At 40.1% G+C, this 26,827-nt stretch overlaps 3 protein-coding genes and 2 long non-coding RNA genes across 7 annotated transcripts in view; 2 read left to right on the top strand and 3 right to left on the bottom strand.

Moving 5' to 3' along the window:
* Window positions 1-1,925: 1,925 nt before the first annotated feature.
* On the bottom strand, window positions 1,926-6,478 carry gpr61l (G protein-coupled receptor 61-like). Its single transcript, XM_023280718.3, has 2 exons — window positions 6,109-6,478; window positions 1,926-5,426 (listed from the first exon to the last, which is right to left on the bottom strand). Exon 2 carries the CDS (start codon window positions 5,369-5,371, stop codon window positions 4,082-4,084), a length of 1,290 nt encoding a protein of 429 aa, XP_023136486.1. The 5' UTR covers window positions 5,372-5,426; window positions 6,109-6,478; the 3' UTR covers window positions 1,926-4,081.
* Window positions 6,479-7,508: 1,030 nt separating this feature from the next.
* LOC118471016 (uncharacterized) lies at window positions 7,509-8,938 on the top strand. 2 transcript variants are annotated; one of them, XR_008601715.1, is made up of 4 exons: window positions 7,509-7,657; window positions 7,734-7,876; window positions 7,959-8,234; window positions 8,436-8,938. It is a non-coding gene; the product is annotated as an uncharacterized LOC118471016 (long non-coding RNA). The 2 variants fall into 2 exon arrangements; XR_004848227.2 differs by having other exon boundaries at window positions 7,959-8,938.
* Window positions 8,939-9,001: 63 nt separating this feature from the next.
* parp3 (poly (ADP-ribose) polymerase family, member 3) lies at window positions 9,002-13,317 on the bottom strand. The gene is made up of 10 exons (XM_023280707.3): window positions 13,126-13,317; window positions 12,888-13,013; window positions 12,346-12,525; window positions 12,038-12,176; window positions 11,341-11,564; window positions 11,093-11,248; window positions 10,877-10,963; window positions 10,625-10,802; window positions 10,354-10,497; window positions 9,002-10,028 (listed from the first exon to the last, which is right to left on the bottom strand). Exons 1-10 carry the CDS (start codon window positions 13,315-13,317, stop codon window positions 9,856-9,858), a joined length of 1,599 nt encoding a protein of 532 aa, XP_023136475.1. The 3' UTR covers window positions 9,002-9,855.
* A 390-nt stretch (window positions 13,318-13,707) lies between these two features.
* LOC118471015 (uncharacterized) overlaps window positions 13,708-26,827 on the top strand; it is a 31,205-nt gene continuing 18,085 nt past the window's right edge. The window contains exons 1-3 of the long non-coding RNA XR_004848226.2: window positions 13,708-13,846; window positions 15,682-15,758; window positions 17,006-17,206. This is a non-coding gene — a long non-coding RNA (uncharacterized LOC118471015). The remainder of the gene's footprint in view (window positions 13,847-15,681; window positions 15,759-17,005; window positions 17,207-26,827) is intronic.
* grm2a (glutamate receptor, metabotropic 2a) overlaps window positions 15,983-26,827 on the bottom strand; it is a 35,139-nt gene continuing 24,294 nt past the window's right edge. For both annotated transcript variants that reach the window (XM_055010695.1, XM_035952986.2), the window contains 4 exons: window positions 24,265-25,102; window positions 21,512-22,575; window positions 17,013-17,190; window positions 15,983-16,424 (listed from right to left, as the gene is read on the bottom strand). In XM_055010695.1, the coding sequence (XP_054866670.1) occupies window positions 16,351-16,424; window positions 17,013-17,190; window positions 21,512-22,575; window positions 24,265-25,102 (2,154 nt within the window). In that variant the 3' untranslated portion in view covers window positions 15,983-16,350. The remainder of the gene's footprint in view (window positions 16,425-17,012; window positions 17,191-21,511; window positions 22,576-24,264; window positions 25,103-26,827) is intronic.

Raw genomic sequence — 26,827 nt, 5'->3', positions numbered from 1 at the left:
CTTTCATCATATGGACAGTGATGATGTTTGGCAGCGTTGGTTCATTAAATACAGACTGCTCCACACCTTGGCAATTTCTCGCTAATAGCTGCTCTCCTAATTGTTCAGCTGAGCTGAAACGTGGCTTCTCTGCTCACAGTCTCAGTCCTGACAGCAGAAGGTAACGGCAGTCATTGTTGATGCTACACAAAATGCCTGTGTGTGGTCTGTGAACAATTTACACCTCTTTACAGTGTAGAGCAAAAAGTGTAATCTATGTACAGTCTTCAAAATTGCCTCAAGATCTAAACGCTTGGAGAGAGCACCAGATTTGCATTTTTTCAAGCAAGCAGCTCAAAGCAAGCGCATCTCACTGTATTATGGCAGGTTAACACAGTATACCTTGCATTTCTCAAGCTTGATAAAATGTGCCACATCACACTTTTGTCGCTTATATATTGTGCATGTCTAATTTGTTATTTCCTACAAATATTATTTGACCAAACTGCTTCGCATGTCCTGTGGTACCTGTAGTGTTTCCTTTTTCAAGCTGCCATCAACAAATCCACCCTGTTGGCACACAACCACAGAAGCATTTTTCCCTCATTATCAGTTACATTTGCTTTAAATACTATCTCAGTTACTTAACTTTCACGCTTTCTAGATTGAATCAATAAATATAATCATGAATTCATGCTGTTAATATATATAATACATCTCTGCTTTGTCTGGTTTGATTTCTAACATGCTGTTTATTTCCTCCAGTCACCAGGACAAATCTGCTCATTCCCATTCCACAGACAGACAGCAATCTGACCTCAGTGTCTTCTGAATCTTCATTGCCTTCTGAGGAAATTTTGAAATGGGCATGACCAGTCACTTAGCAGACAACATATATCTCACTATTTGTTGAAAATTCCTAGAAACCTTTTTGTCTGAGACATCTAAACAAAGACCAGGGAAGGCAAGAATTCATGGGTGTACGGCGCACTCTGTTGGCCACTGTTTGTCTGTGCAGTTGTTTCTGTACAATCACTGACTGAAAATCCTCATTTTCCACTCACGTCCAAATAGGTCATTTTTCTCAGATACATACTTGAGATGCAGCAGTGGTGGCAGAGTCTGAAGGGCTGATGATTAATTGTATGTGTGGAAACCATGGCGATGAAGAGCGCCAGGAACACGCATAGAAGCAAACAAGCACACACACATTCACACCAATTAACCTCAGCATGTTTTTGGACTGTGGGAGGAAACTGGAGTGCCTGGAGACAGCCCATGCATGCACAGGGAGAACATGACAACTCTGTGCAGAAAGATAATGTGTACGGGGGGATCTTCTAGCCGCAAGGCAACAGTGCTGCCCAAACCGAAATCAAAAATATTAAATGTGCTTCATTCAGATTAAGTTCTGTTAGTGCAGTCTGTCAGGCAAAGATTACTGAACTGGCAAATGGTTAATGTAAGCATGGATGTCCTCACTGTTAATGTAATGTACTGGCGGTTTGGTGTAATTAAAAAATGAAGTGAAGTTCAATAAACCTAAATGGAATTAATAGTGTTGATGGTGCAGCTTTATCTGTCACAGTAGAATGTGCTATGGTAGTGCTTCTTTTTATTATTAAGCTATGAAAACATATTAAAATAGTTCATAGTGTTTAAAATAAAACTTTAGTATTTCATTTCGGGTTGTGATTTGTGGTTGGATGATATGTTACAGTAAATATTTCAAACGTCCATCATAAATGTCTTGGATTTTGTCCTGAGCTTGTAGGTCACAGATGATGTGGACATAATCAATGAGCTTATCAGTAAGATTGTCCACTGACGTTACCTGACAATTTAAAGAAATCTCTTTTGCCCTTTCCCGTGTATATTTCCTTAATCCACTTGTCTCATTCCTGATAATCCTGTAAACGGACACACATCCAGTAACTGGATCCAACTCAAGATTCTCTGATTTGGCTTTTATTTTCTTGCCAGCAGTGAAAGACATCAAAGTGTGCATAAGTCTGTGTTTTCTTTCATTGGCTTATCCCACATCAGGCCTTCGACATCTTTGTGCCCAAGTGAATGTTCTAATTTGCAGCTATTCAGCCTGCACATTCAGCTGTATATGATTCAGCCAGATGAGATTAGGATTCTCACAAGACCCTATAGAAGAAATATTAAGCCCAGTGAGGGATCTCTGCTCCTGCTGTCTTCCACCAGCTGTGCTGTGTATAAACCGCTGTCAGATTCTAAACATCTGGCATTACATTTTCAGAAAATAAAAGAAGGTTAGAGATGCACATATTAGGAAGCAAAAAGCAGGAATATTCTTGTCTGAACAAGCCGAAAAAAATTTATGTTGTCATTTTCTTCCACCTACAGCTTTGTCTGATTTAAGAGGAGAAGTCAGAGTGCCGTCTCCTCTTCTTCCTGATGTTTCTAGAAAAGACACATCTTAGCTGATCCCATTTAAATAACCTCTGAATCAAATCTGTGAGACAGGTCATTAGAGATGATATGAAGCTGATCTAGGCTGTGTGCTAATTTGTATCCACTAATGAATTTTAAAAATAGCAAATGCAAGATCCAAATCCAGCAGATGTTTTATTCTGTGTGGGCATATTAAATTCAAATTGAGCAAATTGTGTGGTGTGTGAGTAGCTGTCACATCCTGATTTCTGGATAAATAATGTAAAAGCTGTCTTGTTGATGTAGAAGAAAATTTCATTATTAAACAGTCTAGACACCCATACTTGTGTAAGATTTTAAAAAGTCATATTCCTGTGTGTCCTTATGCAGCATCAATATCCACAGTGGGGAAGTGAATATATTATCACCCAAGTATTAAATACACAACCAGAGTTATATAACAGTGGTGTATACTTTAGTGACAGACACACAGCAGACTGATGTTTGCTGTGATTTGTTGTAACCACACTATTCTGTCTTTCCCGCTGTCTCCGAAAGACTAATACAAACACCAGAGGCCATAAAATAGCACTTTGTTACCACTCTCGGAGCGATATCAATGCCTAGTAATGATTTCCATTGTAAATTCACTATCTCCGCCTCACCATCCCCATGGCCCAATATAATAGTCCATATTCGCAGGGACCTGTGCCACCTACCTTCAGCCTCTGTTCACATGTTAATGAGTCTCTATGTGAACTTAAAGGCCTTGTGTAATCAGTCTGCATGTAAATTAGCACACTCCAATCAGGACCCAAAGCTAAAGCATACATCCAGCTAAAAGGTCGCTGTTGCTATGTGAGTCATCAGCTCACTCAATTTCCATGACGACGGGGGCAGATGACATTCACCATCTATCAGCATATCTGTTGCACGCAGGAACTCTGAGGTATTATCCCTCATATTCAGAGAAGCGCCTCACACTGAGCGCTCTGAAGGGATAATTTGTTGATATGTGGGAGTCACACTGTGCTGCTGTTTATCAAGTTAAGGACCACTGCTAGGCAACATTTATCTGCGGCACTTTACAAATTTCAATACACTCGACCATAAATATAACATTTGAATATACAGTATATTGTTAATGACACAGAGGCACCAAATCATAGTCATATCTGGAACACAAATGCCCTGAATTAAATGCAATAAACCATTTTACAACGTCCATCCAAACATGACCTTGTTATTGCAGTTACACACACCACATTTACACAATGATAAACATCAGGACAATTGCAATACGAATGGAATATATACACAGGGAAAAAGCTGTCAGCCATAGCACTTTGACCTATAATAAGAAAGCCTATCAGAATTAAACAATAAAAGGCATTGGACATTTAAGATGCATTTAAAGGACCGGTACACATTTTTTTCAGTCTTTCTTCAAACAATACAAAAGTTCATATTGATATTGAGAGATTAGTGTAACTGTTCAATATGTTCATACTGCAACTGGATTTTCTCCACTTTGTGATCACTATGGAGAATTACAGCAACAACTGATCATTTCAGTGTATACAGTATATATAGGTGTGACATTTTTTCAGGATGCTTAAAAGGTGGGTCTATTAATTAGAGAAAAACATCTGACTTGGCCTGCATATTAGCACTCTAGTCCACCATTCAAGCTGCTCAGTGTCTAAGCATGCTCCTCAGGTATTTGTCCAGGGATTTTTATTCCTCTGTCTGTGTTTCTGGGACTGGCATTGGCACAGTTGGAGCGAGTCTCAGCTGCACTATTGGTTCTCTGGATGAACTGGAGGAAGTTTTCCTGAAGTGAGCCCTCGTGGCTGGATGCCCCAAACTCCACAGGTTGGGTTAAGCAGCAACGCCGAAACTTCACCAGCTCCTCTCTAATCTGTCTGTTCAGCAGGCCGTAGAAGAAGGGATTAACTGCAAAAGAGGAGTAGGCCAGCCAGGTGACTGCCTCCTCTAAGTCCCCAGGGCTCTGCATGGAGCCAGTCAAGGACATCTGCAGGTGGAAGATGAAGTAGGGCAACCAACACACCAAGAACTGGCCCACGATGAACACCAAAGTAAGTGCAGCCTTGCCTCCGCTGAAGGCCCTCTCGGGAGATAGTCTCTGGGGCAGAGTACGTGTGGTGGTGATCATGGTGGTCTGACTGTTAATGGAGTCTGAGCGATCCTTGGCAGGGCTAGAGTTGGCCCATGTCGGCACCGCAGGGACTTGCTGCAGGGCTGCAGAGCGAGCCACCTTGTACACAGCACAGTAAACAGCAAAAATAACCGCCGCAGGAGCCAGGAAGCAAACCACACTGAAGAGCACAGCAAATACTCTTCTCAGGCGACTGTGACTCGCATGCAGAGAGCAATGAGCTGCTGCAATAGAGCTCTGATGTCCATAAGCCGGCCACCCAAACAGCGTGACCAAAGCTAAAAGGAGTGACTTGACCCAGATTAGGAGCATGACACCAATAGCAAGGTTGATGGTCATCTTGACTTCATAACGCATCGGGTGCACAATATAGAAATAGCGCTCTACACTGATGGCCGTGATGGTGAGAATGGACAGACAGATGAGGAAAACATTAAGGAAGATGTAAACCTGACACTCCAAAACAGTAAACACCACAGTGCCAAAGAACGGTGAGCTGGAAATGATACCCAAAGGCATGAGGAGGATGGCACACACCAGGTCCACTGCACAGAGGTGACACACAAACGCAAATCTCTTGAGGTGAGGAGCACGAGCGATGGCCACCATCACACCGGTGTTGGCCAGCAAAGCGATGAGATTAAGGGTCACCATGCAGAACAAGCCAAAAAGGTCTTTGATCTGTGACTGGGAGCTCGTGACGACGCCCACATCAGCAGGAACCGTAGGATTGGTCTCCCACAGGGCTGTGGTAAGATTTGGAGTTGAAGGATTTGGCACAGCGGCTACCATTGGACCGGACTTGTCAGCCATTATTCATTCCCAGCATCCTCCATTTGTACATCCAATGTCTCCATATGTGGATGTCCTGTGTTGAGACAGAAAATATCTTAGAAATCATCTAGTATGAAATTTTATAGGGCAGTTCAGACAATTTAAGTACATTTATGCAGCCACTAAAAAGCATTTTTTTCCTGCATCTATATTGTCACCTCTGCCCATATAAGAATGTAAGAATATTTCAATCTAGATGAGAGTCCTGCTTACTTAACCTTATCTTAATCAATTGATAAACATAGCGTATTTAAGTTTCCACTGACTACTGATTTGTAGTTGTTAACAAGCAAACTGTTGCTTATAGTGCATGTACTAGAAACAGTCAAAAGACAGTTTGTGACTAAATTAAAGATCATGTGCATGTGAGTGTTTGCCTGACAAATGGACATAATGCATCGTCATATTATAAACTCAGTGACATGAGAGAAATGTAAGTCCTTCCCTTCTCCTAACAAGTTAAAGAATCCACCTGTTGCATGAAGACTTTTACCACTTTGCTGTAGAAAACAAATGTACAAATTTCTGCTCCAAAATGTCTATATAGAAAAGCATGACACTGATGGATGCATTGCTGCACTTTGAAAAAAAAAATCTTATGTGTTAAAACATATTGATTCACTGCAAATTGGCAGTGAAATTCCATCCAGATTTTCATGACCACATATAAAAATATACAGCATTAAGAAAAGCACATTATGCATTAAATGACTTACCCATGATCCACTGTGTTTGTGTGGTAGTTCAAAGCCAACAGGTTAAACAGGTGTCTGAGCTGACACACCTCCTGCTGAAGTTCCACATGTTGCTCATACAGGCCCAAACCAGAGATAGTCCAGCTTTATGTCTTAAGTAATACAACCTGTTCTCCAGCTGAAAATGCAAGTTATGTAGAAGAGTTAACTCAGTGTCTGAGGTTTGGTTCTCCTGCAGAAAGGCCCCAAAAGTCCAAAGTTATCACACATGCATATTCCCGATTAAAAACGCGCTGATCAGTGATTCCATGATGGTTTTAGATGGTAAATTATGCCTCTTCTCACCCCTCCTCCAGTAACACCCTCACTCCTGTCCTGTGCTGTGTATGGCAGTGACTGTCACACATTGTATTGTGTGATTGTGTGTGCTGGTGGGTTTTTTTTTGCTCTGTCAAATGGACACACACTCCACTGTCCCTCTTCAGAGCTCAGCCCTCCCTGGGTCCTAATTACCACCAGTTTAAAGAAGAAACTCACACTTCACCTCCTGTAGCCTAATCTGTGTCTTTATATAAGCCATTGTTGTAGTAAAAAATAAAATCCACTTCAAAAAAGAATTTACAAAATATATTTAATTTTACTTATGTATTTTAAATATATGCCACAGTGGTTATTGATTTCTTTTAACACTTTTACATGTTTCCATGCTTTTCTGAACTCATGAGTACAAAAAGGAGCCAATGGCTACATCAAAAGCGCCCCACACGACTGCTTTACCTGTTAAATATGTCTTATGTCATCTATTCCCAAAATTAAACCAGTATGTTTGAATAATCTGCCCTATACCAGAGCTAAGTGTGTTAGAATTGCAAAGGAGCCGACGACATTCATATTACTTTCTCAAAATCATGTAAGCTTCTGAGCAATCTGACAATTTTTATTTATTTTTGGAAGATTCTAGCATTATTAGGTGAATAGCTCTTATGTTTATTTGACTTTCCTAGTAGATAATAAAACTGTCATGAACGTCACAGATAGAATACATAAATCATGTCTTCTGAGAGACGTTTAGACAGTCAATTATTGTAAGAGTCACTTATCATCAGAAGACGTCTAGTACATGCAAATTCAGAGGATTTGTTTCAGGAGCCATAAACAAATTTCTTTTAGGACTGTAGAACATGATTTTGCATGGCTGAGGTCAACTATTTGATTTCAACGTTCTACATAGAAATAGAACCTTTTTTCTACATGTCGTGTATTACAATCAGGTAAGTCAGCTATCAGTTTAGCAAATGTCGTCCAGCAGGATAAAAAAAAAAAAACGTGACGGGAGGTAGTCTCCCTCCTGGCCGCTGTTGGGCGCCGTGCCAGCGGTGCGGGCACCGTAATTGCTGGGCGGTACTATGCACACCTTTATATTCAGGTGTGCAGCGGTGGAGCTTCCTGTCCTCCGCTCCCTGCTTGCTTCCGTGGTGGCTGTGGTTTGGCATGACGGCGTTGGTGGACGCAGCCATTCTCTGGTGTATCCAGCTGTTGTGATTGCCGTCAAGGCATGCTGTCTGAATACGTAAGTGTTCTGCCGCCTTCTTTTATTTTTGGCGTGTGATTACATCTGGTGATCACCATATTTCCACTCCTTCCAGCGTGGCTGAGTGCTGGGGTGAATTCCCCGGGGTGAAGCGGGGATCTGCTGGAGCCCTGCTGGGCATAGGATCACAGGCTCGCTCTGGGTGTGTGCGCGTGTGTGTGAGCCGTATTCTTGTGGCTCACACCCTCCAGTTGCCAGGTACGTGATGAGTTGGTTTCCCCAGCCGCTATTCTGATTTTATGTAATGAGTTTATTAACTCAGTGTTATTTTTCTTTCCAGTTAACAGCCCGACATAATCTGACCGCCACCATCACTTCAAGCTGAGCTGCTGTTTTGGTTCTCTTTAATATTTGTTTGGTGAACTGTTTGTGTTTTTGGTTTTGTTTGTTTGCGGCGACTTGGAGCGGACTTCTCAGCCCAGTACGGCTGAGTGCCGTCTGCGTCCGCTCCGTGCAGAGGCTGGTTGTGTTGCTGCTGTGCCAGAACTTGTACAGCTGCAAGGGCTACTTCACTGGATGGTGTTTTGTTTTCTTTGTTATTTGGAAATTAATTCAGGTATTTCCTTTTGGTGTCTTGGTTTGCTTTGTTGCATTAGTTTAATTGTGTTTTTGTTATTTTCTTTGTGAGTTTATTTAGCCTTATGTATTGATTTAATTAATCATTTATTGTTCTTTGATTTTGTTTTCTTTTGTCCACACCAGTTATGGTTAGTTTGGGCACATTTTATTAATCTTTGTCTCTGTCTTCTGTGTATAGGTGCTGTGGCTTACTGCGGCAGTTATTTCCTGCTGGTGGTGTCTTCTTCACGGTCCCCCCCTTTCTTTTGGTTTTGTGTGTCTGTGTGTTATTTGCAGTGTCACGGGTGATTCATTTGAGGATTCCTCTCCCCTTTTTGGTTATCCTGCCGCAGGGTAAGCCCCAGCCCGGGTTTTTATTCCTTATTGGCCATTCTTTCTTTTAGTTAGTATATGTTAACTGGTGTGTGACATTATTTCCTTCCTTACAAATTGTTAATAAACATTGTTAAATTGGAACACATCTCGCCCCCCTGTGTTAATGGAACCTGATGAGCCTTAATTGGTTTAGTGACAGTGAAACACACCTGAGCTAGGATTTCCTGGGTGCAAGTCCCAGGTGGCGTTGTTGGGACCATAATTGGTCTAAGTGGCTACAAACATTCCTTGAATTTCGCCACATAAATATTTCTTATGTTAAATACAATAAAGATGAACAATGTCTGATGGATGTAATACTGAAAAATACCACAAAAAGCAAGTAGACAACACTAAAAAGCCTTCAAAAGGAAAGACATTACAACTAACTGCAGGGAAAAATTTGTTTATTAATTAATCATGGGTTCAAGTAATGCCATAGTGCAAATATGCTGAGGCAGTTTCATTTCAAAGGAACTTGCTCATTACTGACACCACATGGTTACATTTCAGCTGGAGCTGAAAGGCCGAATGTGCAAGACAAAGCTGTTCATGACTTATTCACTGTTTTACTCACAAGGACTGTCCGTTTTTCTAAACGGCTCAAGAAAATACTAGATTTGTAACAGTTCTTGAACATTAACTACAACTTCAGTTGTCATGTATGTGCATAGGATATATGTTTTGCTTCTGCCATGTGATAGTATTATTTAAAATGTTTATATAACTGCAAAGGCATGCGGCAACCCTCACTAAATATCCACGATATCTTCTCCCTGATGAATAGCACTGTCTTTTCCAAAACCACAATGATTAAACAAGTCATGTTTAAAAAGCAAGTTACTGAAACCAGAACTGAGATCCCAATATAAAGGGACAAGGTGCAGTATGCAATTTAAAAGCAAAAGTGTGCAAATAAAATGCCTTTCAGATATTTAGCAATCAGCAGCAGCTAGTGCAAACTACCATTTAATCATGGTAAAGGAAACAGTCATGACAGCTTGTTAGTATGTGCGAAAGAAGTACAGTCAATCACAAATGTAATAAGCATAAGGCACAGAAAAGAATTAGTCATTTATGCATCTTTGTAGAAGAAACATCTACACATTCATTGTAATAATAAAGACAGTAGCCATTTTAGATAAGAAAACAGCATATCCAAGCATAGTAGGAAGCCCATTACAAAGAAGCAATGAGGAACTTTTTGTTTTCAAAGGACCTGCTTCTTTCTTTGATTTGAATGATCAATACATGAGCAGCTCCAGCAGGTAGCGAATGCGACACTGGCTCTCTTTGTAGATGAGATATTCACTGTTTCCGAAGGAGCTGTTTGAAAACTGGGGCTGCTCTATGGGCTTACCCTGAGGCACAGCAACCTTCTTTCCCTCCAGGGTGATGAACACATCCTTGGAGGGATCTGAAAACAAAGAAATTACCCACTTTAACAAACAAAATACACATAGGTTCGTTCTCAAATGCTTTTTTTTGTTGTTTTATCTGAAACTAATAACAAAATAGGTCAAGTAGAACCTTAGTGAACTAATAACTAACATAATTTTGAATGAGAACTGCAGGTTTCTTTTCCTGGATTTGTCCTGAGTTTATGATGGAACCTAAACTTCCTTCAAACTGCCAGAGATTTTAGATACAAGAGATGCGTGTTTAAAACATTATACTAACGGTGACCTAGAGAGCAAAATATTACTGGATGAATAAAGATATGAACTTATGAAGTAATGTACCTGGTTCCACATGGCCTCGTGCTACCACACTATCATAGCCTGCAGGAGCCTTCTTCAAGGAACCGTTGTCTCTGGTAATGGTATGCTCTTTGCCAAGGGCTACCTCATTCAGAAACATCACTCCAGTATTTTTACAAGTGCGCACTAAAAATGCATAACAAAAGGTGTGATTCGAATGCAATATCATGATTATGACTGCAATAAATGTCTAATTTATTCATTTATTTATGATTTTATTTTAATCTTTTAATCCCTGTCCCAAAAGCCTTACCGTAACATGCAGACTTGCAGTTTTCGGATGCAAAATAGATACCGCAACCCACACGGCCTCCTGAATGAGGCATTATCCTCAGACCGCTCTTCAGGATAGCAGCCACCACCGCTATGTTTGTACCATGCCACAGCAGACGGCGATTTCCCAGATCATTGTTCTCGCTAAAGCGCATTCCCTGCAATGTGTGACGTGTGTTAGGTTCAAAGACTCTGGTCTCCTCTATTAAATTTATCAAAAGTGGCTGCCTACCTCTGTTTCTCGATCAACTTCCCAAACGTTGACAATTTTCGGTTTACGATAGTCACCTGCAGTTGCTTTCAGATATTGTTCTATGATCTTTAAATGTAAAAAGAAAGAAATGAAATTTAAAAAAAATAAAAGCAAATACTGGTACAGAGAGAGATTTGAGATCAGTTAAAGCAATGTAAGTGCTTTGTATTCACCTTATCACTTAAGACACAGTACCTTGAATGTTTTGGTGCTCTTGTCGACTAGACTGAGCCTGCATTTGAGAGAAGTGTAGTCTTGGTCAATAGGATGAGGAACTGTTTCTATCATCTCTTCCTGAGCCTTCTCAGTTTCTGACTTCAGAGTCTGGGCAAGCTCAATGTCAGCCAGCACCTTTACAGAGCAAATGAAAATTAAAGCGGATTTAGGACTGACAAAGCATCACAGAGGGACACTTTCTTCCAATATGTCAGCTAAAACCTTACCATAAGCATCTCTTTTTTCTGTTCAATAATCTCGTTGTTGTCAATGGTTGGCGGTCTGTTCCTGCCAAAGTTGTGTGGGACTGTGGTGAAGAACTTTGACGAAAGTTCTTCCAGACGTCGTCTTCCGCCTTTTTGGGTAATAGCTGCTTCAATTTCCTCCAAAACTTCAAAGCCCTTTGCAATCTGCACCTTACTGAGCTTGCCCAAAGGCATCTTTTTGATGTCTGTATAATCAGCACACACAGAAAAACATAAATCACATCTAGATGATTATTGCATTTTTTTCCCTAAGAAAAGGCATTTTGAACTGTGCTTTTTTTAAAGGTGCAAACTGTTCTCAACTAGTTCTAAATACTACAAAAACCACACAGTGACCACAACAAACAACCATAGGACATCTTCAAATGCTGAGCTAAGAAGATAAATAAACGTAGACTTCACCCTTTGCTTGTAACAATGGTTAATCATTCACATCACATTCTGAACTCTTATCTCTTTGGTTTTCTAAAACTCTTAAGCAATACTGAAAGTTGAAGAAAACACACAAAAGCGTCGAGATTATTTTTAAATCTGCACCCAATTTAACACAGTTTAAGGGGTAGGTTATATTTACACAACAGGTATTTTATGCACACTGAGCTTTGAGAACTACATGAACCTGTTTGCACAAAAGGCTGGTTAACTGAGACACACCCACCTAAGTTCATACATTCCATGGCCTCCTTGAACATGTCATTGCTGAAAATGAGTGTGATGAGGGCCTGTGTAGCTTCATCAAGGGTGCAAGGCAGGACATTTCTCGATACTTTGACTGCCTTCCCATCGACAGTGTCCACCTGCAATGCCAAAGAGTACAGCAAAAGAGATTTTGCAATAATTTAACTAAATACCATCAGTCTATACTATCTCTAATACTATTTCTACAGTGGTATATGTGATAGATAATAGGAATTATTAGTGTATAGTGATCCAGTGTCTTATATCCAAGATGAACATGCACATTACCATGACCTCAGCATCCTGATCTCCATCCACCTCTATCAAGGTGTACTTCCCCGCATGAGACACAAAATCCGTCCGGTCGCTCCAGTTGTTCTTCGTCTTGTCCTTAAACTTTTTCTCAAAGTCCTTCACAGCGTTCTCAGCTTTATCGAACGGGCTAAGTTTGCTTTGCCCCACTTCCCCCTGAAGATTAGAGATGAAGCAATTAGGGGCCATTTGGTTTATGCAACAAAAGGAATAACACCAAAATAAGCTGCATGAGCCACCAAAAGTCCAGACATTATTAAAATAACATAATAAGCATTAAGATTTTAACAGTACCATTCATGAAAATCATACATTCATTAAGATCCCCTCAACACACGATCACCATATTTATCTTAACATACAGCATGCAATAGGAATTTGCAATCAATAACAATCAATTAAAGATGGTGCGTTCAAGTCATTTGGAACATACAACGAAAACACACGCACACGTATGTATGAGGAGTGAAAATTAAACAAAAGTCAGAAAAGAGAAGTCTATTAATGGTCAAACTTACCACTCTACCCCACCTGTTCCATGAATAGTATTTGTTGTTTTCTTTAATGATTTGGATGACATAAAACTTATTATTATTATGTCCAATGTTTGTCTGATTGAGCATGCAGTCATAGTCCTCATATACCTGGTGGAGACAAAACAGAACATTTATCAACACCAGTTTTTCTCTATATATATTAAGTAATGTACATGCATGATATATACAGTATTAAACCCAGTGGTGTACAGTTTCCTACCTCTCCTCCAGAGGATGACAGAGAACAGTGCTCATCCACCTTCCTCTTGCCTTTAACTTGTGGCCCTGCAGCCAGAAGGGCCTCTTTAGCAGAGGTGAAGGCATCTTTGGGCTTCGGTGTCTCAGGCGCCTCCTCTTTCACCTTCTTTCCTCCAGCCTTGGCAGCAGATGCAGCTCGTCTCTTTGGTGGCATGGTGCAGAGTGAGGACCCTGCACAGAAACTTGGTCATGTTGGTGTCTGGGCACGATGCCTGGGCCAGTTCAGACATGCCAGCCCTGGTCAGGCAGCCCTCTGTGGCTGTTCATCCACAACAAATGGATGAATTCCCCACGAATGTATTAACTGGGAGGAATTAGCAGCCAGCTTCCGTGTTATGTAAGCGGATAAACGCCATAATACAACAGTAGTTTTGTTGTTGTTTTGGAGCAAAGCAGCCACGGAGCCTCCGCCCTCCCCTGTTTATCCTGAAGACGACCTGGATGCCCAACAGATAAAAACTTACCTCCGAACAGAAAGACGATGTTAACAGGAGACGTAAAGACTGGGCGTCGTCGTTGCTGCAGCAGAGGAGTGACTGCAGCTGTCTGACTGCGTGTTTTACGAAGTTAGTTTCAGTTTACAACGAGGAAAAGGAGGAGCTCAGCGGTCTTTCCTTCTGCTGGAGTCCATGGAAAGGTAGTGCTAGCTAACGGCTATACCGCCACCTAGCTAGCATACTGCGGTAAGTGACTTTTTGGCTGTTAAAAGTGAAATAACAGGAGTTACACTGTGCTAAACAGGCCTATAATCAGGTTCACTGATATTTCCATGCAATACGTGTATTTCTAAAAGGTTTAGTCACATATTTTTCTCCTATTCCGACTGTTACTCCGGCTACTTCCTTAAATATTTACGTCTACATTCATGGGAGATATATTGTCGTTATTGAAATAGCCAGTAATAAGGCTAAAACTAGCCACAGTTGATGTTAAAAGCCATGATTTTATCTGACAAACTTTTGAGACCTTTGTTGATAGTTTCAAAGTTTCACTTACAGGATGGGTAATGTTAAAATAACTTGCTAGCACAACATCAGATTCATATCTTGAACCTCAGCAATGCAAAACAACCCCCCTCATTGTATTCATTCAGCCATTCTTTCATTTTATATTTTACATGTCTCAGTTCATTCCTGCATTGTTTTGGAGCTAACAGGGGGACATTTGAGATTGGGGTCTCTACTAAGCAAAATCAAACAGCTTGTATCTGAATATGACAATATAATTTTGTCAGCCACTAATGCCATTGAAATCATTAAAGTTACAGATGTTTTCAGCATATTTTTAATACAACTTGCTACACATATTGTATGTTAGTGTTGAGAAACTTTTAATAAATGAACCACAAAGGCTCCAAATGCCTACTTTTACAGTACCGTTACCAGTAAACTAAGCTCTCTATATGGTACCACTTTAATAAACTCAATGAGCAGCTTTTCCCTGCTAAATTCACAAAAATATCAGAGATGACCTCTCAGTAGTGTCATGTACATTAAAATAAATGCACAACTAATTGCACACGTGTCTCCTCTGGGAGTCTAAAATATACTTTTAGCCATTTAAAGAAAACACTCAACCTAATCACAATGTAATGTTATTTCTACACATAGTAGACTGTGGCTTCACGGCTGGTGGTGTTCTGTGTTTGCTCATGACAACCTGTCCGTCTATTTAGGAAATTTTAGTCAGATACACAGATTTGTCCAGTGGTTTGCCAGAATCTACTTTTAAGATGTCTTGTATATATTAAATTTACCAGATTTACTGTATTTCACTTTACTGCTGCAAGTAGAATCTTTTAAAACAAGAGCTATATGCAACTTTATTGGCATCTTATTTAAAATTGGTAGGACTCAAAATGACAATTTTCACAAATTTGTCTGATGAGGGTAACCCTAATTCATGAGTTTACCAGGACTGCTGCCATCAGCTGTGTCATGTCCAGGTACACTGTAAAATTCATTAACTTGTTACAACTGTCCCTGTGTTAGTAGATAATTAATTTGATATGGCGAAGCTCTTACTTTATCCTTTACAAACAATTTGACACTCCTGTTCTTACAATCACAGCGTGGAAACGTTGCAGCACATACTGTACCTGCTTAATATAAAAACAGTAATTCAGTGGTGGCCAAGAAGCAGATCTAATGAAGTAAGACAGAGCTACATTTATCTGTTCATATCAAGATCAAATAATGTGGACACAAGATGGCAGTGTTTAATCACTGATACCGTACAGGTCCATTTTCCAAGGCACCAGCCTCAGTTATTCAGGGCCACTGACTGCTGTGTGTATTTCTAAGACAGCTTTGGTGGATTTTATCCCATATCAGCAGCTGATATTTGTGCTGGTAATTTTCATTTTAGAGACTGTTTGGTCTTGGCAGATGGTGTAGATTTAAGCTGTTAAATATTGGGCAGCACGGATTTCACACCCCAACTGGGTCCAAATTTAATCTGCACAAACATCATATATTTTGAACTTATAGAACTTGACTTCTGTGTATATTTTCCACAGGGTTGATGGTTTGATCCTCAGCTTCCTGTGTTTCATATGTTGAAGTGTCCTTGAGCAAGACGCTGAACACAAAATTGGTCAGTACTGTCTGTTGTTCTATCAGTATGAGTAGTGTGGAAATGTGAGTGAGAGGCAAAGTAAATTAAATATACATATAAATTGCTTTGTCTTACAAGATTAAAAGAATTATATATGTGAAATCATTTTAACGTATAAAAGATATTTAGCTATTTGCTGCTGTAGGCAACTCAGAGATCTCTCACATGTTATGGTGACACGCTAAGAAACAGACTTGGAGCCATTTTGATATTAATAAAAAACACATTTTATTTACATAAATTACAAGAAAGCACAAACTGGTTCACCAGAATCTACATTAAAAACGTCTTGTATATATTACATTTAACAGATTTACTATAATTTACTCCATTGTTGCAAGTAGAATCTTCAAAAACAAGGGCTATATGCGACTTTATTGGCATCTCATTTAAAATTGCTACGAGTCAAAGAACAAAATGAAATAATTGGGACATTGTACTCACAGCACTTTGAGGACAACAAAGTCAGGACGATCATCTGTGTGACCTCTTGATATCTGAGACACCTGATTCAGGACTAGTGATTATATAACTCTGTTTACAATGCTTGGCAAACAAACTCAGCTGTTCTTCACAAGGAGGATGTTGTGGAGTCCACCACCTCTCGTCCGTTACACACTGTTGGAACAACATTGGAGGCTGATGCTGCAAAACATTAAGAAAAAAAAGACAAACTAAGTTGCTTTGGGTAACACAGACAATACAAATACAGTACACCACATATGCCAAATGCCCCTGCTGTTTCTTTTCAACTGAGTTTATGTGCTGTGAATAACCTGGTGGACCGCGTGCTTCCAGATTAATTGGAAGCTCGTTAATCAAGTAATGACTAATGTGAACTTCAAGTTATTCTGCAGTTATGTGAGACTATGTTAATATCACATTTTAAATTAATTATCCATCAATTATTCCAGTTTTACATTGTTTTCTCTGATTTACAGAAACAGAAAAGTTTTTAATTTATATTATTTTTATATGGAAATTGGCTAAATGAACAAAACTTTAGGCATTTTTGGTTTGTCCATTCTGCACAATGCATGTTTTTTTTTTTTTTTGTAAGTACGGAGATTTAACATTTAGTGTTAGAGCTGTGACAGAAAAGTGGCCGTGTATAATGTTGAAATCAGAACAAATAATGTAATGACGTTTTCACTACAACAATAACAACTGCAGTAATGTTTTTGGTATTGACATGAGCATTGACTACAACACTGTTGCTGTATCAGGTGGTACCTTGAGAAAAACTGGAGCCCGGACCAGTGGTGACGCTGAAGCGGGTGGTGGCCACCCTGAGGGTGCTGACATTCTTCTGAGGCTGGAACAGGATGATGTGGATCTTCGGAGCGAAGAGGCAGCCCAGCACCACCGACCCACTGAGGCTGACAGAGATGCACATGGTGGTGGTCTGTACCTGGAGGAGTAGAAAGGTGAGAAATTCACTCTTGAGCCAAAACCATTGTTTGATAATGAGTGCCCTCAAGCTTTTGCGTCTGCTGTAATTCATACAGATAATACTAAGATATTCAGTGAGAGAATACCTAACAGAAAAGTTAAATCACATTTCTTGGTTGCTATATCTATTTAGAGAATTTCTATACCCCAGCAAAAGCACCAGTCTTAATTTCACACCAGTGGACCATTACTGGTTAAATTGTCTCTTTATACACAGAATCATATAAGCACCGACACTGTGTTTTTTTTCTGCTTAGGAATATTCATTTCAGGAAGAAAGGGGCTCAGGAGTCAGAAATGAAATGATAAGCACCTCTTTCATAATTTGAAATCACAGCCAGGTGCAACAGAGGAGGACGGGGGATGCTATCAGCTGGGATTGCTAACTAGATGTGTTAAGTGACCTGTTTATTTGCCTGTCAATCAACTGTTTAACCCTCGTTCCTTTTCCTCCTCACCCTGCCCACATCTTGCTATGTGTCATCAGCTTTCTCCTGCGTTTCTAACCTTTTTGCAGGGTTCTTTTTGTTTTGCTGGGTAAAGAGGATACAGCCCACCATTCTGTGGTGTGTGGCAGGTGCGTTTCTTTTTCACAAGACACAGCAGGTGTCTGTCATTGCCTTGAATGTTAATATGGGTATTAAAATAATGTGGGCACCAAGTGTTGCACCATGCACTTACTGCTCTGTAACACAGATAACAAATATGACACAATTAAACAGCATCTTTTAGTGTAGGCAGGAATGTAACAGCTGCAGAATCAGTTTAACTAATTTTTATTTATAGAAAAATGTGAAATTATCTTACATAAATTTGTATCAGTTTCTTACTCGCTTAAGTTCTTTTCAGATTTTGGTCAAATCGCAGTCTTGTTTCTCTGGGCTTAATTAAGACATACCTACCACAGTGATGATTTTTCATTTCATCGAGGTGCAAGGAATTACTCATAAATGAAAGACTAAACCTAAACTAATAGCAAGCTCATTAACATGAAGACAGGAATGATCTAACAGTAAATGCAGAAACTTTTCTTTATTTCAGAGTGAACTGTCACACACAGAGTTACAGGTTATAAGCTAAAGTTAAATTGTTTGTTAGATTGTGTCCATCCTCAGGTTGAGTCCTGACCTCCATCACAGCTATTATTTTACTGTAAAAGTCTGATCTCTTTACTAAAATCACAATATATTTTTGTGATAAAAACTTTTTGTTACAGCGCTTTATTGGTTCCACTGTCTCACAGCAAGATATTTGCAATTTTAGCTTAATTATTGATTACATCGATGCAATCTTATAAATAAATAAATAAAATTACCTCACTAGTCTTTACGTTACCTAAACCTCAATGTGGCTGCATGCAGTTGAGACTTGTGCTGTGCGGAAAGTGACACACAAATGTTACTAAGTCCGACCTTGTGAGATTGCTTTCGAGTATTGTTGTGGAAAGGTGACCAGCATGCTAATTCAGACATGAAGCTGACAGCTGACACGCTCAAATGCCATAAGGTTAACGGAAAGGAGTGCATGACTGAAAGGAGCTACAGAGTACACAATTACTAATCACTGTAAGAGTATTGTTGAGTTTATAAACTATATGAAAAAATGAACTAATCAAGAAAAAATGCCAATAGAAAATTACATAATGTTATACATTTTGTATATACTTTCAAACATAGTGGTCATTAACTACATGTGATAGTGTAAATTGTGATATGGAACAACTATTTCACTGAATTTACCTCTGCATCTTGAAATGTGTTTTGTTGTTGCCATACACAATGAATTCAGCATTAAGATTCACCTCATGTCATCTCTGAAATACAGTACACACTGACATGCTCACACCTGAGTTGAGATGTAAATTCACAACCCTGACCATTGTCATTTTCCTTTCACGTTTGTCTGAATGGAATATTTGCGAACATATTTTAAACTGTAACGTACAAACGCAAACTTGCTTTATATGCACAATATTCTGAGCATTACTAAAGTCTGCTAAGGCAAAATGCTTTCTGCTAATTCAGAAATAGTTTTGAATAAAACCATGGCCAGTGCTGCATAGAATGACCTGTTAAGTGGTTTTAATAATTCACAAGATGTGCTTTGGAAGAGCAGAGGACAAGGAATTTGCCTTTCCAGTCATATTTTTCCATGTGTTCTGCTTGAGTGTGGAGAGCAGGATGTAGAGCATGGCTGCTACGGTTTCTGCTCATCTCTTTTCACAGTTGTTTCTACTGTGTTGCCCTTTAAAGGTATTGTTTTATTTCACAAATACAGTGCTGCTGCTTCAGATATAAATGTCTGGTAGCTTAATTTCTCCAGAGAACTTAATGGTGGAGATGAGATTCCTCTTTTTATTGGGCTTTGTGCTTTACGTTTATTGAAATATTTTATTGGATCGAGAAGCCAGTCTTCTAGCTAGGCTGGCTGGCAGAGATGCTCAATTTTCAAAACCCACCAATAATTTTGAGGTGTGATTTGTTGAGACTTCATATGTAAATTAACATAGAAGTTTTGTCAATTAGCAGTCACTATAAAGCTAATTATTGACAGAAAAAATGCCATATCGGATCCTTATTAGCTTCCTCAGCTGATATAGTGTACTGTCATCATATTTTCTGCACTAATGCTATGTGGATTAGGTATTCAGGCAGTTCCTGGTTCAGCTCTTTTGTTGAGTTTGTTGAATTGGAGCTGATGTTTGTACTACTGTAGATCCGGTATGTATAAGACAATACCATTTATGGCCATTCTGTAACAAAAGTTTTAACTGATGGACAATAGACATGATTTAGGACACACGCATTTTGATATAGATCACAGGCAGTACTTCCTCCCAGTACTGTCTGGAGCCATCAGTGATTTAATAAAAGTATTGTGAATTTAGACTCTAGTGACTGTTTAATTAGTTGTGTTCGCTGCTGAGATGAGATGACCAGAACTGACATAAGAGCAGAACCTTCTGCCCCAGGGTGTGGAGAGAATCTTCAATATTTTATATGATAATCAAATGTGTTATTTATGGCTCAGTAGATTGTATTTAGCTTAGTTTAACATTTCATGAGTGACTACGATAAAATCTGTATTTGTTATTCAGCTGGAGATTTGCATCAGGCTGTGACAACAATTTGAGAAGTGGTGTAAAACTAGGAGAACACTTGTAATATGTCCCTCCCTGTGAAAAATGAGAGACACTGTGCCATCTCAGCTGCTTCAGTAATTATTCATTGGTCAAACGGGAGTTTTGCGTCTATCTGATGAGCCCGCTCAGGCTGTGAATTGTGCTGCCTAGAGGGCCTAGAGGAAGGGTTCCTCTGAGCCTCACCAGAGTCCCAAGACAGAGAGCACAGCTGGGACTCAGCATCCCAGTCTTTCACACTCCATTCCACATAGCTACGCACAGGGACACACAGGGACACAGGGACGTTCAGTTCCCTTTCGGCCTTTATGGTCTAGCCTGCCTTCTACGTGTTTCTGCAGAGGCAGCTGTGTCAGGAGGTTCCTCTGTCTATTTCTCCCTTCTGCCTCTATTTCGATGCATGTTGTTCAGATCCCAGAGGGATAAACCCCCACAACCCAGGCCACCCTTTTCTGTGAAGTTTAATCAATGCAGTGTGTGCAAATGACCATCATCATACAATCAGCATTCAGGGTCAGGAAATTACCAAAATTAACCTTGTCAGTTCCCTATCTATCTATCTATCTGTCTGTATGTCTGTCTGTCTATTTATTCTGCAAAGGTACTGTGTAGTGTAGCCAAATTGATGTCCACAAACAGGCTTTTGTTGTGAAATGATATTTACCAGCCTGTTACAGTTCTCTGTAACTTAGACATTCATATTTCTTAACTTACTCTCATTTTACGCATTGACATTTAAACTTTAAAGGTAAAATAGTGAAAGTTGTGCATTACAGTCTTCAATATGCTGCTAATTGTGGAGAACTAAAGCAATACAGTAATAAAGAATACATATTCCTGTGAACCACAGGAAATACAGACATGGCTGACTGCTGAATCAAAATTACCTGATGTTAGTTTGTGATTTCATGCATATACAATCTAAATTCAAACCCAGAAAAAATCACTATTAATCAGATGACATTCTGCTCAGATTCCATTAACCTAAAGCCATCTGAACAAATAATTAATAACAAATGATTACCACAGCAGAAGTAAATAGTAATAATTCACTGACAGTACAAACATGTGCGATGCTAATTTTCATGAAAAGGATGGCATGTGGATTCCTATGGAGCAGGTCTAACCTTATTTAACTCACCCTGTAGTCACTGGCAGTAACGTAGAAAATGGGCTGGAAGGCCAGCCAGATGATGCAGGTGGTGTACATGGTAAACCCGATGAACTTGGCCTCATTGAAGTTCTCAGGACATTTGCGGGTCTTGAAGGCATAGACCGTGCAGAGGATAATGAGGACGCAGTTGTAAGTGAGAGACATGAGCATGCTGGAGTCCTTGCTGTTACACTTAAGGGTGACCACGTCTCTCCTCTCTGGGCTCACTTCCTTTCTCACCCCTGGGGCCTCCACCAGCAGCCAGACCACCACCACTACCAGCTGGCAGGAGATCAGAGCACCACAGATGGCAACTTGGGAGGCTGGGCTGATAAATCGGGGCCTCTGGGCACCGTCCTTCACTCCACTGAAGATCCGAGCGATGCGATTGGTCTTGGTTAGTAGGGCTGAATAGCACACAGCAAAGGAGGTGCCTAACCCGAGTCGGCGCAGCGTACACACTGCTGTGGATGGTTTGGCGATGTAGATGAATGTCATGCTGTAACACATCAGCACTCCCAGCAGAAGAATGTAGGAGAGCTCACGTCCACTGGCCTTCACTACAGGAGTCTCATTGTGCTTTAGGAAGAGGCCAATAACAAAGAGTGTGCACATCATCCCAATACAAGAAATGGTGACAGGCCCAATAGCCCAGGCATCTTCCCAGCGAATGTACTCCTCTGGCAGGTCGTAACAGCCTGTCAGATTGGCCAGAGGCCACTGTCCAAAATTGCAATCAGCACAGGTGAACTCATCATGCAAGTACTGGTAGGGCTGACAGGGGATACAGATCCAGCAGCATACATCTCCTGGCTGCATACTCTTCACCTCGTTCTTCCTGCAGGGGTCACTACACTGGGAGGTGGGCACAACCTGGGCAGGCCAAGGGATCAAGCTGGTGTTTAGGGTCAGGCTCTGAGCCCAGTAGCCGACTTTACGGTAGACGTAGCGTCCACCCTCTTTGTGGTAGTGAAAAATGTTGTAACGGCCTAGGCTGTCTCCAAAGGCATCAAAGCGGACTACATTCTCTGTGTCTGGGGGACGGAAGGGTGCTGAAAGTGAAAAGGAAGAAAGGCAGTTACATGAAATACCAGTGTTAGATTGTCATCATACAGCAAATGCAGCTAAGATATGAAAACTGTCACATGGCTTTAAAATATGTTTAACTTTGTAGCAGTTGCACCGTTTTGGAGCAACAAAACTGTAGACTACCATGAACTCATATGTTGCAGAACATGTAACATATGATACTCACTCTGAAAGAACAGTGTCATATTAAATTTCTCTTTCATCATTTATATATATTTTTTGTTTTGCAGTATAGACTGAACAGTGACTGCGACGGGACGCAGGTGCAAACTGTCAATTTACATGATGGAAGTCGCAGTTTGAGTCTGTTTACTTGGATGGAAAGTTCCTAGATTAAACAATAGAATGGGACTTCCAGACAGATGGCACATTATAGAAAATAATGTTCAATTTCCTCATGATATCATAGCTAAAAAAAGCCACCATTTTAACACTCTGGAGGACAGTGACCATATCATATCTGGTCAGGAAAGCATGAAGTGTACTAAGGGCTGCTAGTAACTAGTGATTATTTTCAATATAGGTTAATGTACAGATTATTTTCTCAGTTGCTAAAATACACAATGTCCATTCAATGTTAAAAAAGTTATAATGGACCATTGTATTATACTTAGGTCAAAGGCAGCCTTTCAATACAGCCATAACAAAACAAACAAAAAAAATCACCACACTATGGTATACTGTATAGAAAATAAAAATAGCAAATCTTCACATTTGAGAAGCTGAAATCAAGTAATTGTTTGCGATTGTTTATCAAAAATACAACTAAATTTTACAATTACAATCAAAAAAATATTTAATTTCAAATAATACTTGTATAGTTTAGCTGTTATGCATATACAAATGTATGTGGGCAATGTGAGTGTATTTAACAGCCACTATTTTATGTACTATAAAATCAGACTTTCTTTTACATTTTTGTGTAGAACCCATCATGTCTAATGATATCAAAACATATACAGAGCTTAGCGGTCCACCTGTTTTTGTGCCTTTTCTCCCTAGGGTGTTGAAATACCTCTTGGGAGTGACTAATTTAAGGCCTTTAATCCAACTTTAGGTCTCTGGATAGTAAAATCCTTTGGGTATATTTTTTTCAAAATTGTGAAGAGCAGAGAAGCACAGCTGGATAAAAGCACAGTGGTCCACCTTTATCTTCCATCAGTGAAAATGTCAGTATTTCCATAAATCGAAGGAGAAGACAAAGCAGCTAATTTACAAAAGTGAGAGTGTTTGAATTGGCAGGCCACCATTTGTGATATGTGGAACAGCTGATGTTATTCCAGTGACATATTTTGTGTTGAAGCTTTATGTGTACAAGCAAGTGATGTTTATGTGATCAGAAGAACACTTGTTCTATTCACACAGCATGAAAAACGCAGCCTCCAAGCATGAGCGTGTGGAAATTGTTTCATCTTTGCTAATTGAATCATTACAGAACTTATCTGCAGCTGCAGTATATAAACATGTTGAATTGCTCTTGCACTAATCCAGCCTCTAATATGAATTGGTACAATGAATCTAATCTGATATAACCCAATTTGGCAAGATTCAGTATTTGCAGATGGCAGTTGGAGAAAATGAAATGATATTGAGGTTTCTATGGTGTTTTAAGCACCACTGCAGTATTAGTAGCTCATTAGGGTTTTACTCACCATCAAATTTGACCTTCAGAATGTAGTCCCGGTAAAACTTTCGGCCGTTGCCAGGTTTAAGAGCATCACACACCTTGGTGGAGTTGGGGCACAAGGCTTGCCTCATGTTATGTAAGGCAGTAGCCATTGAATAAACAGCATTTATTACAAACATGATCTTGGATTCTGGTTGAAACGGAACCTCAGTGAGTGAGTGTTTCCCACAGCCCAGATCGTGGAGGCTGCACTGGAATTGGTTTTCCCAAAACTCTCTGAACCAGGGATTCCTGGTGTTGTTGTACGGGTGAAGGGCAGTGAAGTATTTATTGAAATGGGGAATTTGATAGGAAGAAAGTTCAATGGTGAACGCCCCATCTGCAACAGCTTCACTCCCCCTCACCACACTCTCCTGCGCTCCCCAGCCGTCACTGGCCACCCAGGTGAAGGTGACATTCATGCGGTTGGCAGCCACCAGCAGCTCTCGGGCATCTTCGCTGCGTGTGAATAGGATGACCACCTTGGCGTTGGACTTCTGCTGCAGGGAGCGGATCACGTTCTCATAACTCCAGCGGCTCATGGAGCGGCTCACCTTGGCTGAAGTGGCGATGCAAATCTGGCGAGCACGAGCCTCCTGCTGGAAGGCATCAATACCAGTCTCACCATAGTCACCTTCTGACGCCACTGTCGATACATATGTCCAGTTGAAGTAACGCAGGATCTCTGCCATTGCCTTGGCCTGGTAGAAGTCAGGGGGCACGGTGCGGGCAAAGTAATCATAACGGGTCTTGTCACTTAGCTTGGCACTGGTAGAAGCATAGCTAATCTGAGGGATCTGGAAAAGTCGCAGCAGGTTGGCTACCTGGAATAAAAGAAAGACACCAGAAGAATAAATCAGTGTTAAAGCCAGTATTTTCATTGTAACAGTCCAGCAAACAACATGCCCCCAAGCTTTTTTTGTAAAAATGGAGGTGAATATTATTATACCTGCCAACTGTGGGAATTGTTAAAACTGCCCATCATTAAATAAATTAGTGAAACTGGCTGCGCTACATGTTCTTTCCCCTGCAGATGCAATTAGTCTCACCCCATTCAGTCTCATTTCTTCACGGGGTCCCTGCTGGGCCCTTCACAACCTAACTCTCCTGCTGACTCAGTGGTGGGATCCTACATATAACAATTGTGGGGATTGCTGGTCTGCCTCGTCATTTTTGATGTGTAGTGCTTTAAAAAACAAAACAAAAAGAAACTTACAGTACAGAGGATTGAGTGGCTAGAGGTGTTACACACAATGGATAAAATGTAGTGTACAACAAGAAGAAATCCAGTTTTAGAAAGTTCCTGCTGTAAGGGCAGTAGACATGAAGAGACAAAGAAGACAGTGAGGGCAGGGATTGGAGACTGAAAGGGAGACAGAGTATCAAAGAATCCTGAAACTTTGCGTTTTCAGTGTAATAGGTGTTGTCAGTGTCATGACGCTGCACGCAGAAGCAGCTACTGACTAGCTTTTGCTTCAGGCACTTCTGTGGAAGCCTAAGGGGAGCCCGTGTGATCAGTAAAAAGAATGGCAACCTAAATCTGGTAGACATTAATGCCGACTCTCACACCAGCACACTCGTGGCACTACATCTTGAATGTCAATAAGTGATTCCTGAGAAAGTCAGAGAGGAAATTCACATTCAATAACATACACATTGAGTTTAATTTTTTGTTCCTGTGTTGTCACATTGTGACTTTAGGGAAGGAGATCAGAATAGACCAACTGCAACTTGTTAAGTATTATGGAGCAAGAAGAGACAATTTCATCTTCAATCTCTTGTCAGGTGATGTGAATAATCGTGTAAAAACAAGTACGTCCCATGGAAATTGTTGGCTTTTTTAGAAACATGTTTGGACAAGCAAACATTTGATCCTCTGAAATAGTGTCTACAGGTACAGGTGGTATACCTGAACAATGCCACAATGAAAAGTAGCTCTATCAATAATTTTTGTAACAATAATATCAATAACTGTAAATTTTACAGTTTATTATAAAGAAAGTGACTTTAACGGTAGCATTGTCCACTTAAGCAGAAATAAATTCCTGTATGTGTTTAGGTGTAGCTCTATGCTTGGCCAACAGTCTCTGACATCAAGTTGTGGAAATTTTTGTTCATTCATCCTGTAAAATTCTTTCAGTTACAAGATGTTTGCTGATTTTCGTGCATTAACTGCTCATTCAATATCTCCCCACAACATTTCATATGTAGCCAAAACTGGGCTTCATTGGGCGATGAAATAACCCTCCATTTCTTCTTTTTGGCACCACTCCTTGGCAGATTTGCAAGTGTGCTTGGGATCTATACCGTGTTCACTTTATTTCATTGGAGTTTTATTTATATAGTGCCAATTCACAGCATAAGTCACCTCAGGGTATTTCACATAGTAAGGCCAAGACTCTGCAATACTGAATTGCTGGTTCAACTTGAGCTGTTTGATAGATGGGCTTACATTATCCTCAAGCACACTTTGATATAATGACAAATGTACATTTGTATCAATTAATGCAAGCTGCCAAGTCCCATTTCCATAAAATTGCTTCACAGTT

The sequence above is a fragment of the Amphiprion ocellaris genome, chromosome 5 (genome assembly GCF_022539595.1).
Source record: "Amphiprion ocellaris isolate individual 3 ecotype Okinawa chromosome 5, ASM2253959v1, whole genome shotgun sequence".
In the NCBI taxonomy this organism is placed as follows: Eukaryota; Metazoa; Chordata; class Actinopteri; family Pomacentridae; genus Amphiprion; species Amphiprion ocellaris.
Note: the sequence above shows the minus strand (reverse complement) of the source record. Positions and strands in the feature narration are given on the sequence as shown.

Excerpts from the sequence above, each read along its gene's own strand:
- gpr61l (XM_023280718.3), bottom strand. The coding sequence starts at position 5,371 with ATGGCTGACAAGTCCGGTCCAATGGTAGCCGCTGTGCCAAATCCTTCA.
- parp3 (XM_023280707.3), bottom strand. The coding sequence starts at position 13,317 with ATGCCACCAAAGAGACGAGCTGCATCTGCTGCCAAGGCTGGAGGAAAG. Across the intron at positions 12,526-12,887 it reads GGAACAGGTGGGGTAGAGTG|GGGGAAGTGGGGCAAAGCAA; the intron begins GTAAGTTTGACC and ends TCTAATCTTCAG. Across the intron at positions 11,565-12,037 it reads CATGGAATGTATGAACTTAG|ACATCAAAAAGATGCCTTTG; the intron begins GTGGGTGTGTCT and ends CTGATTATACAG.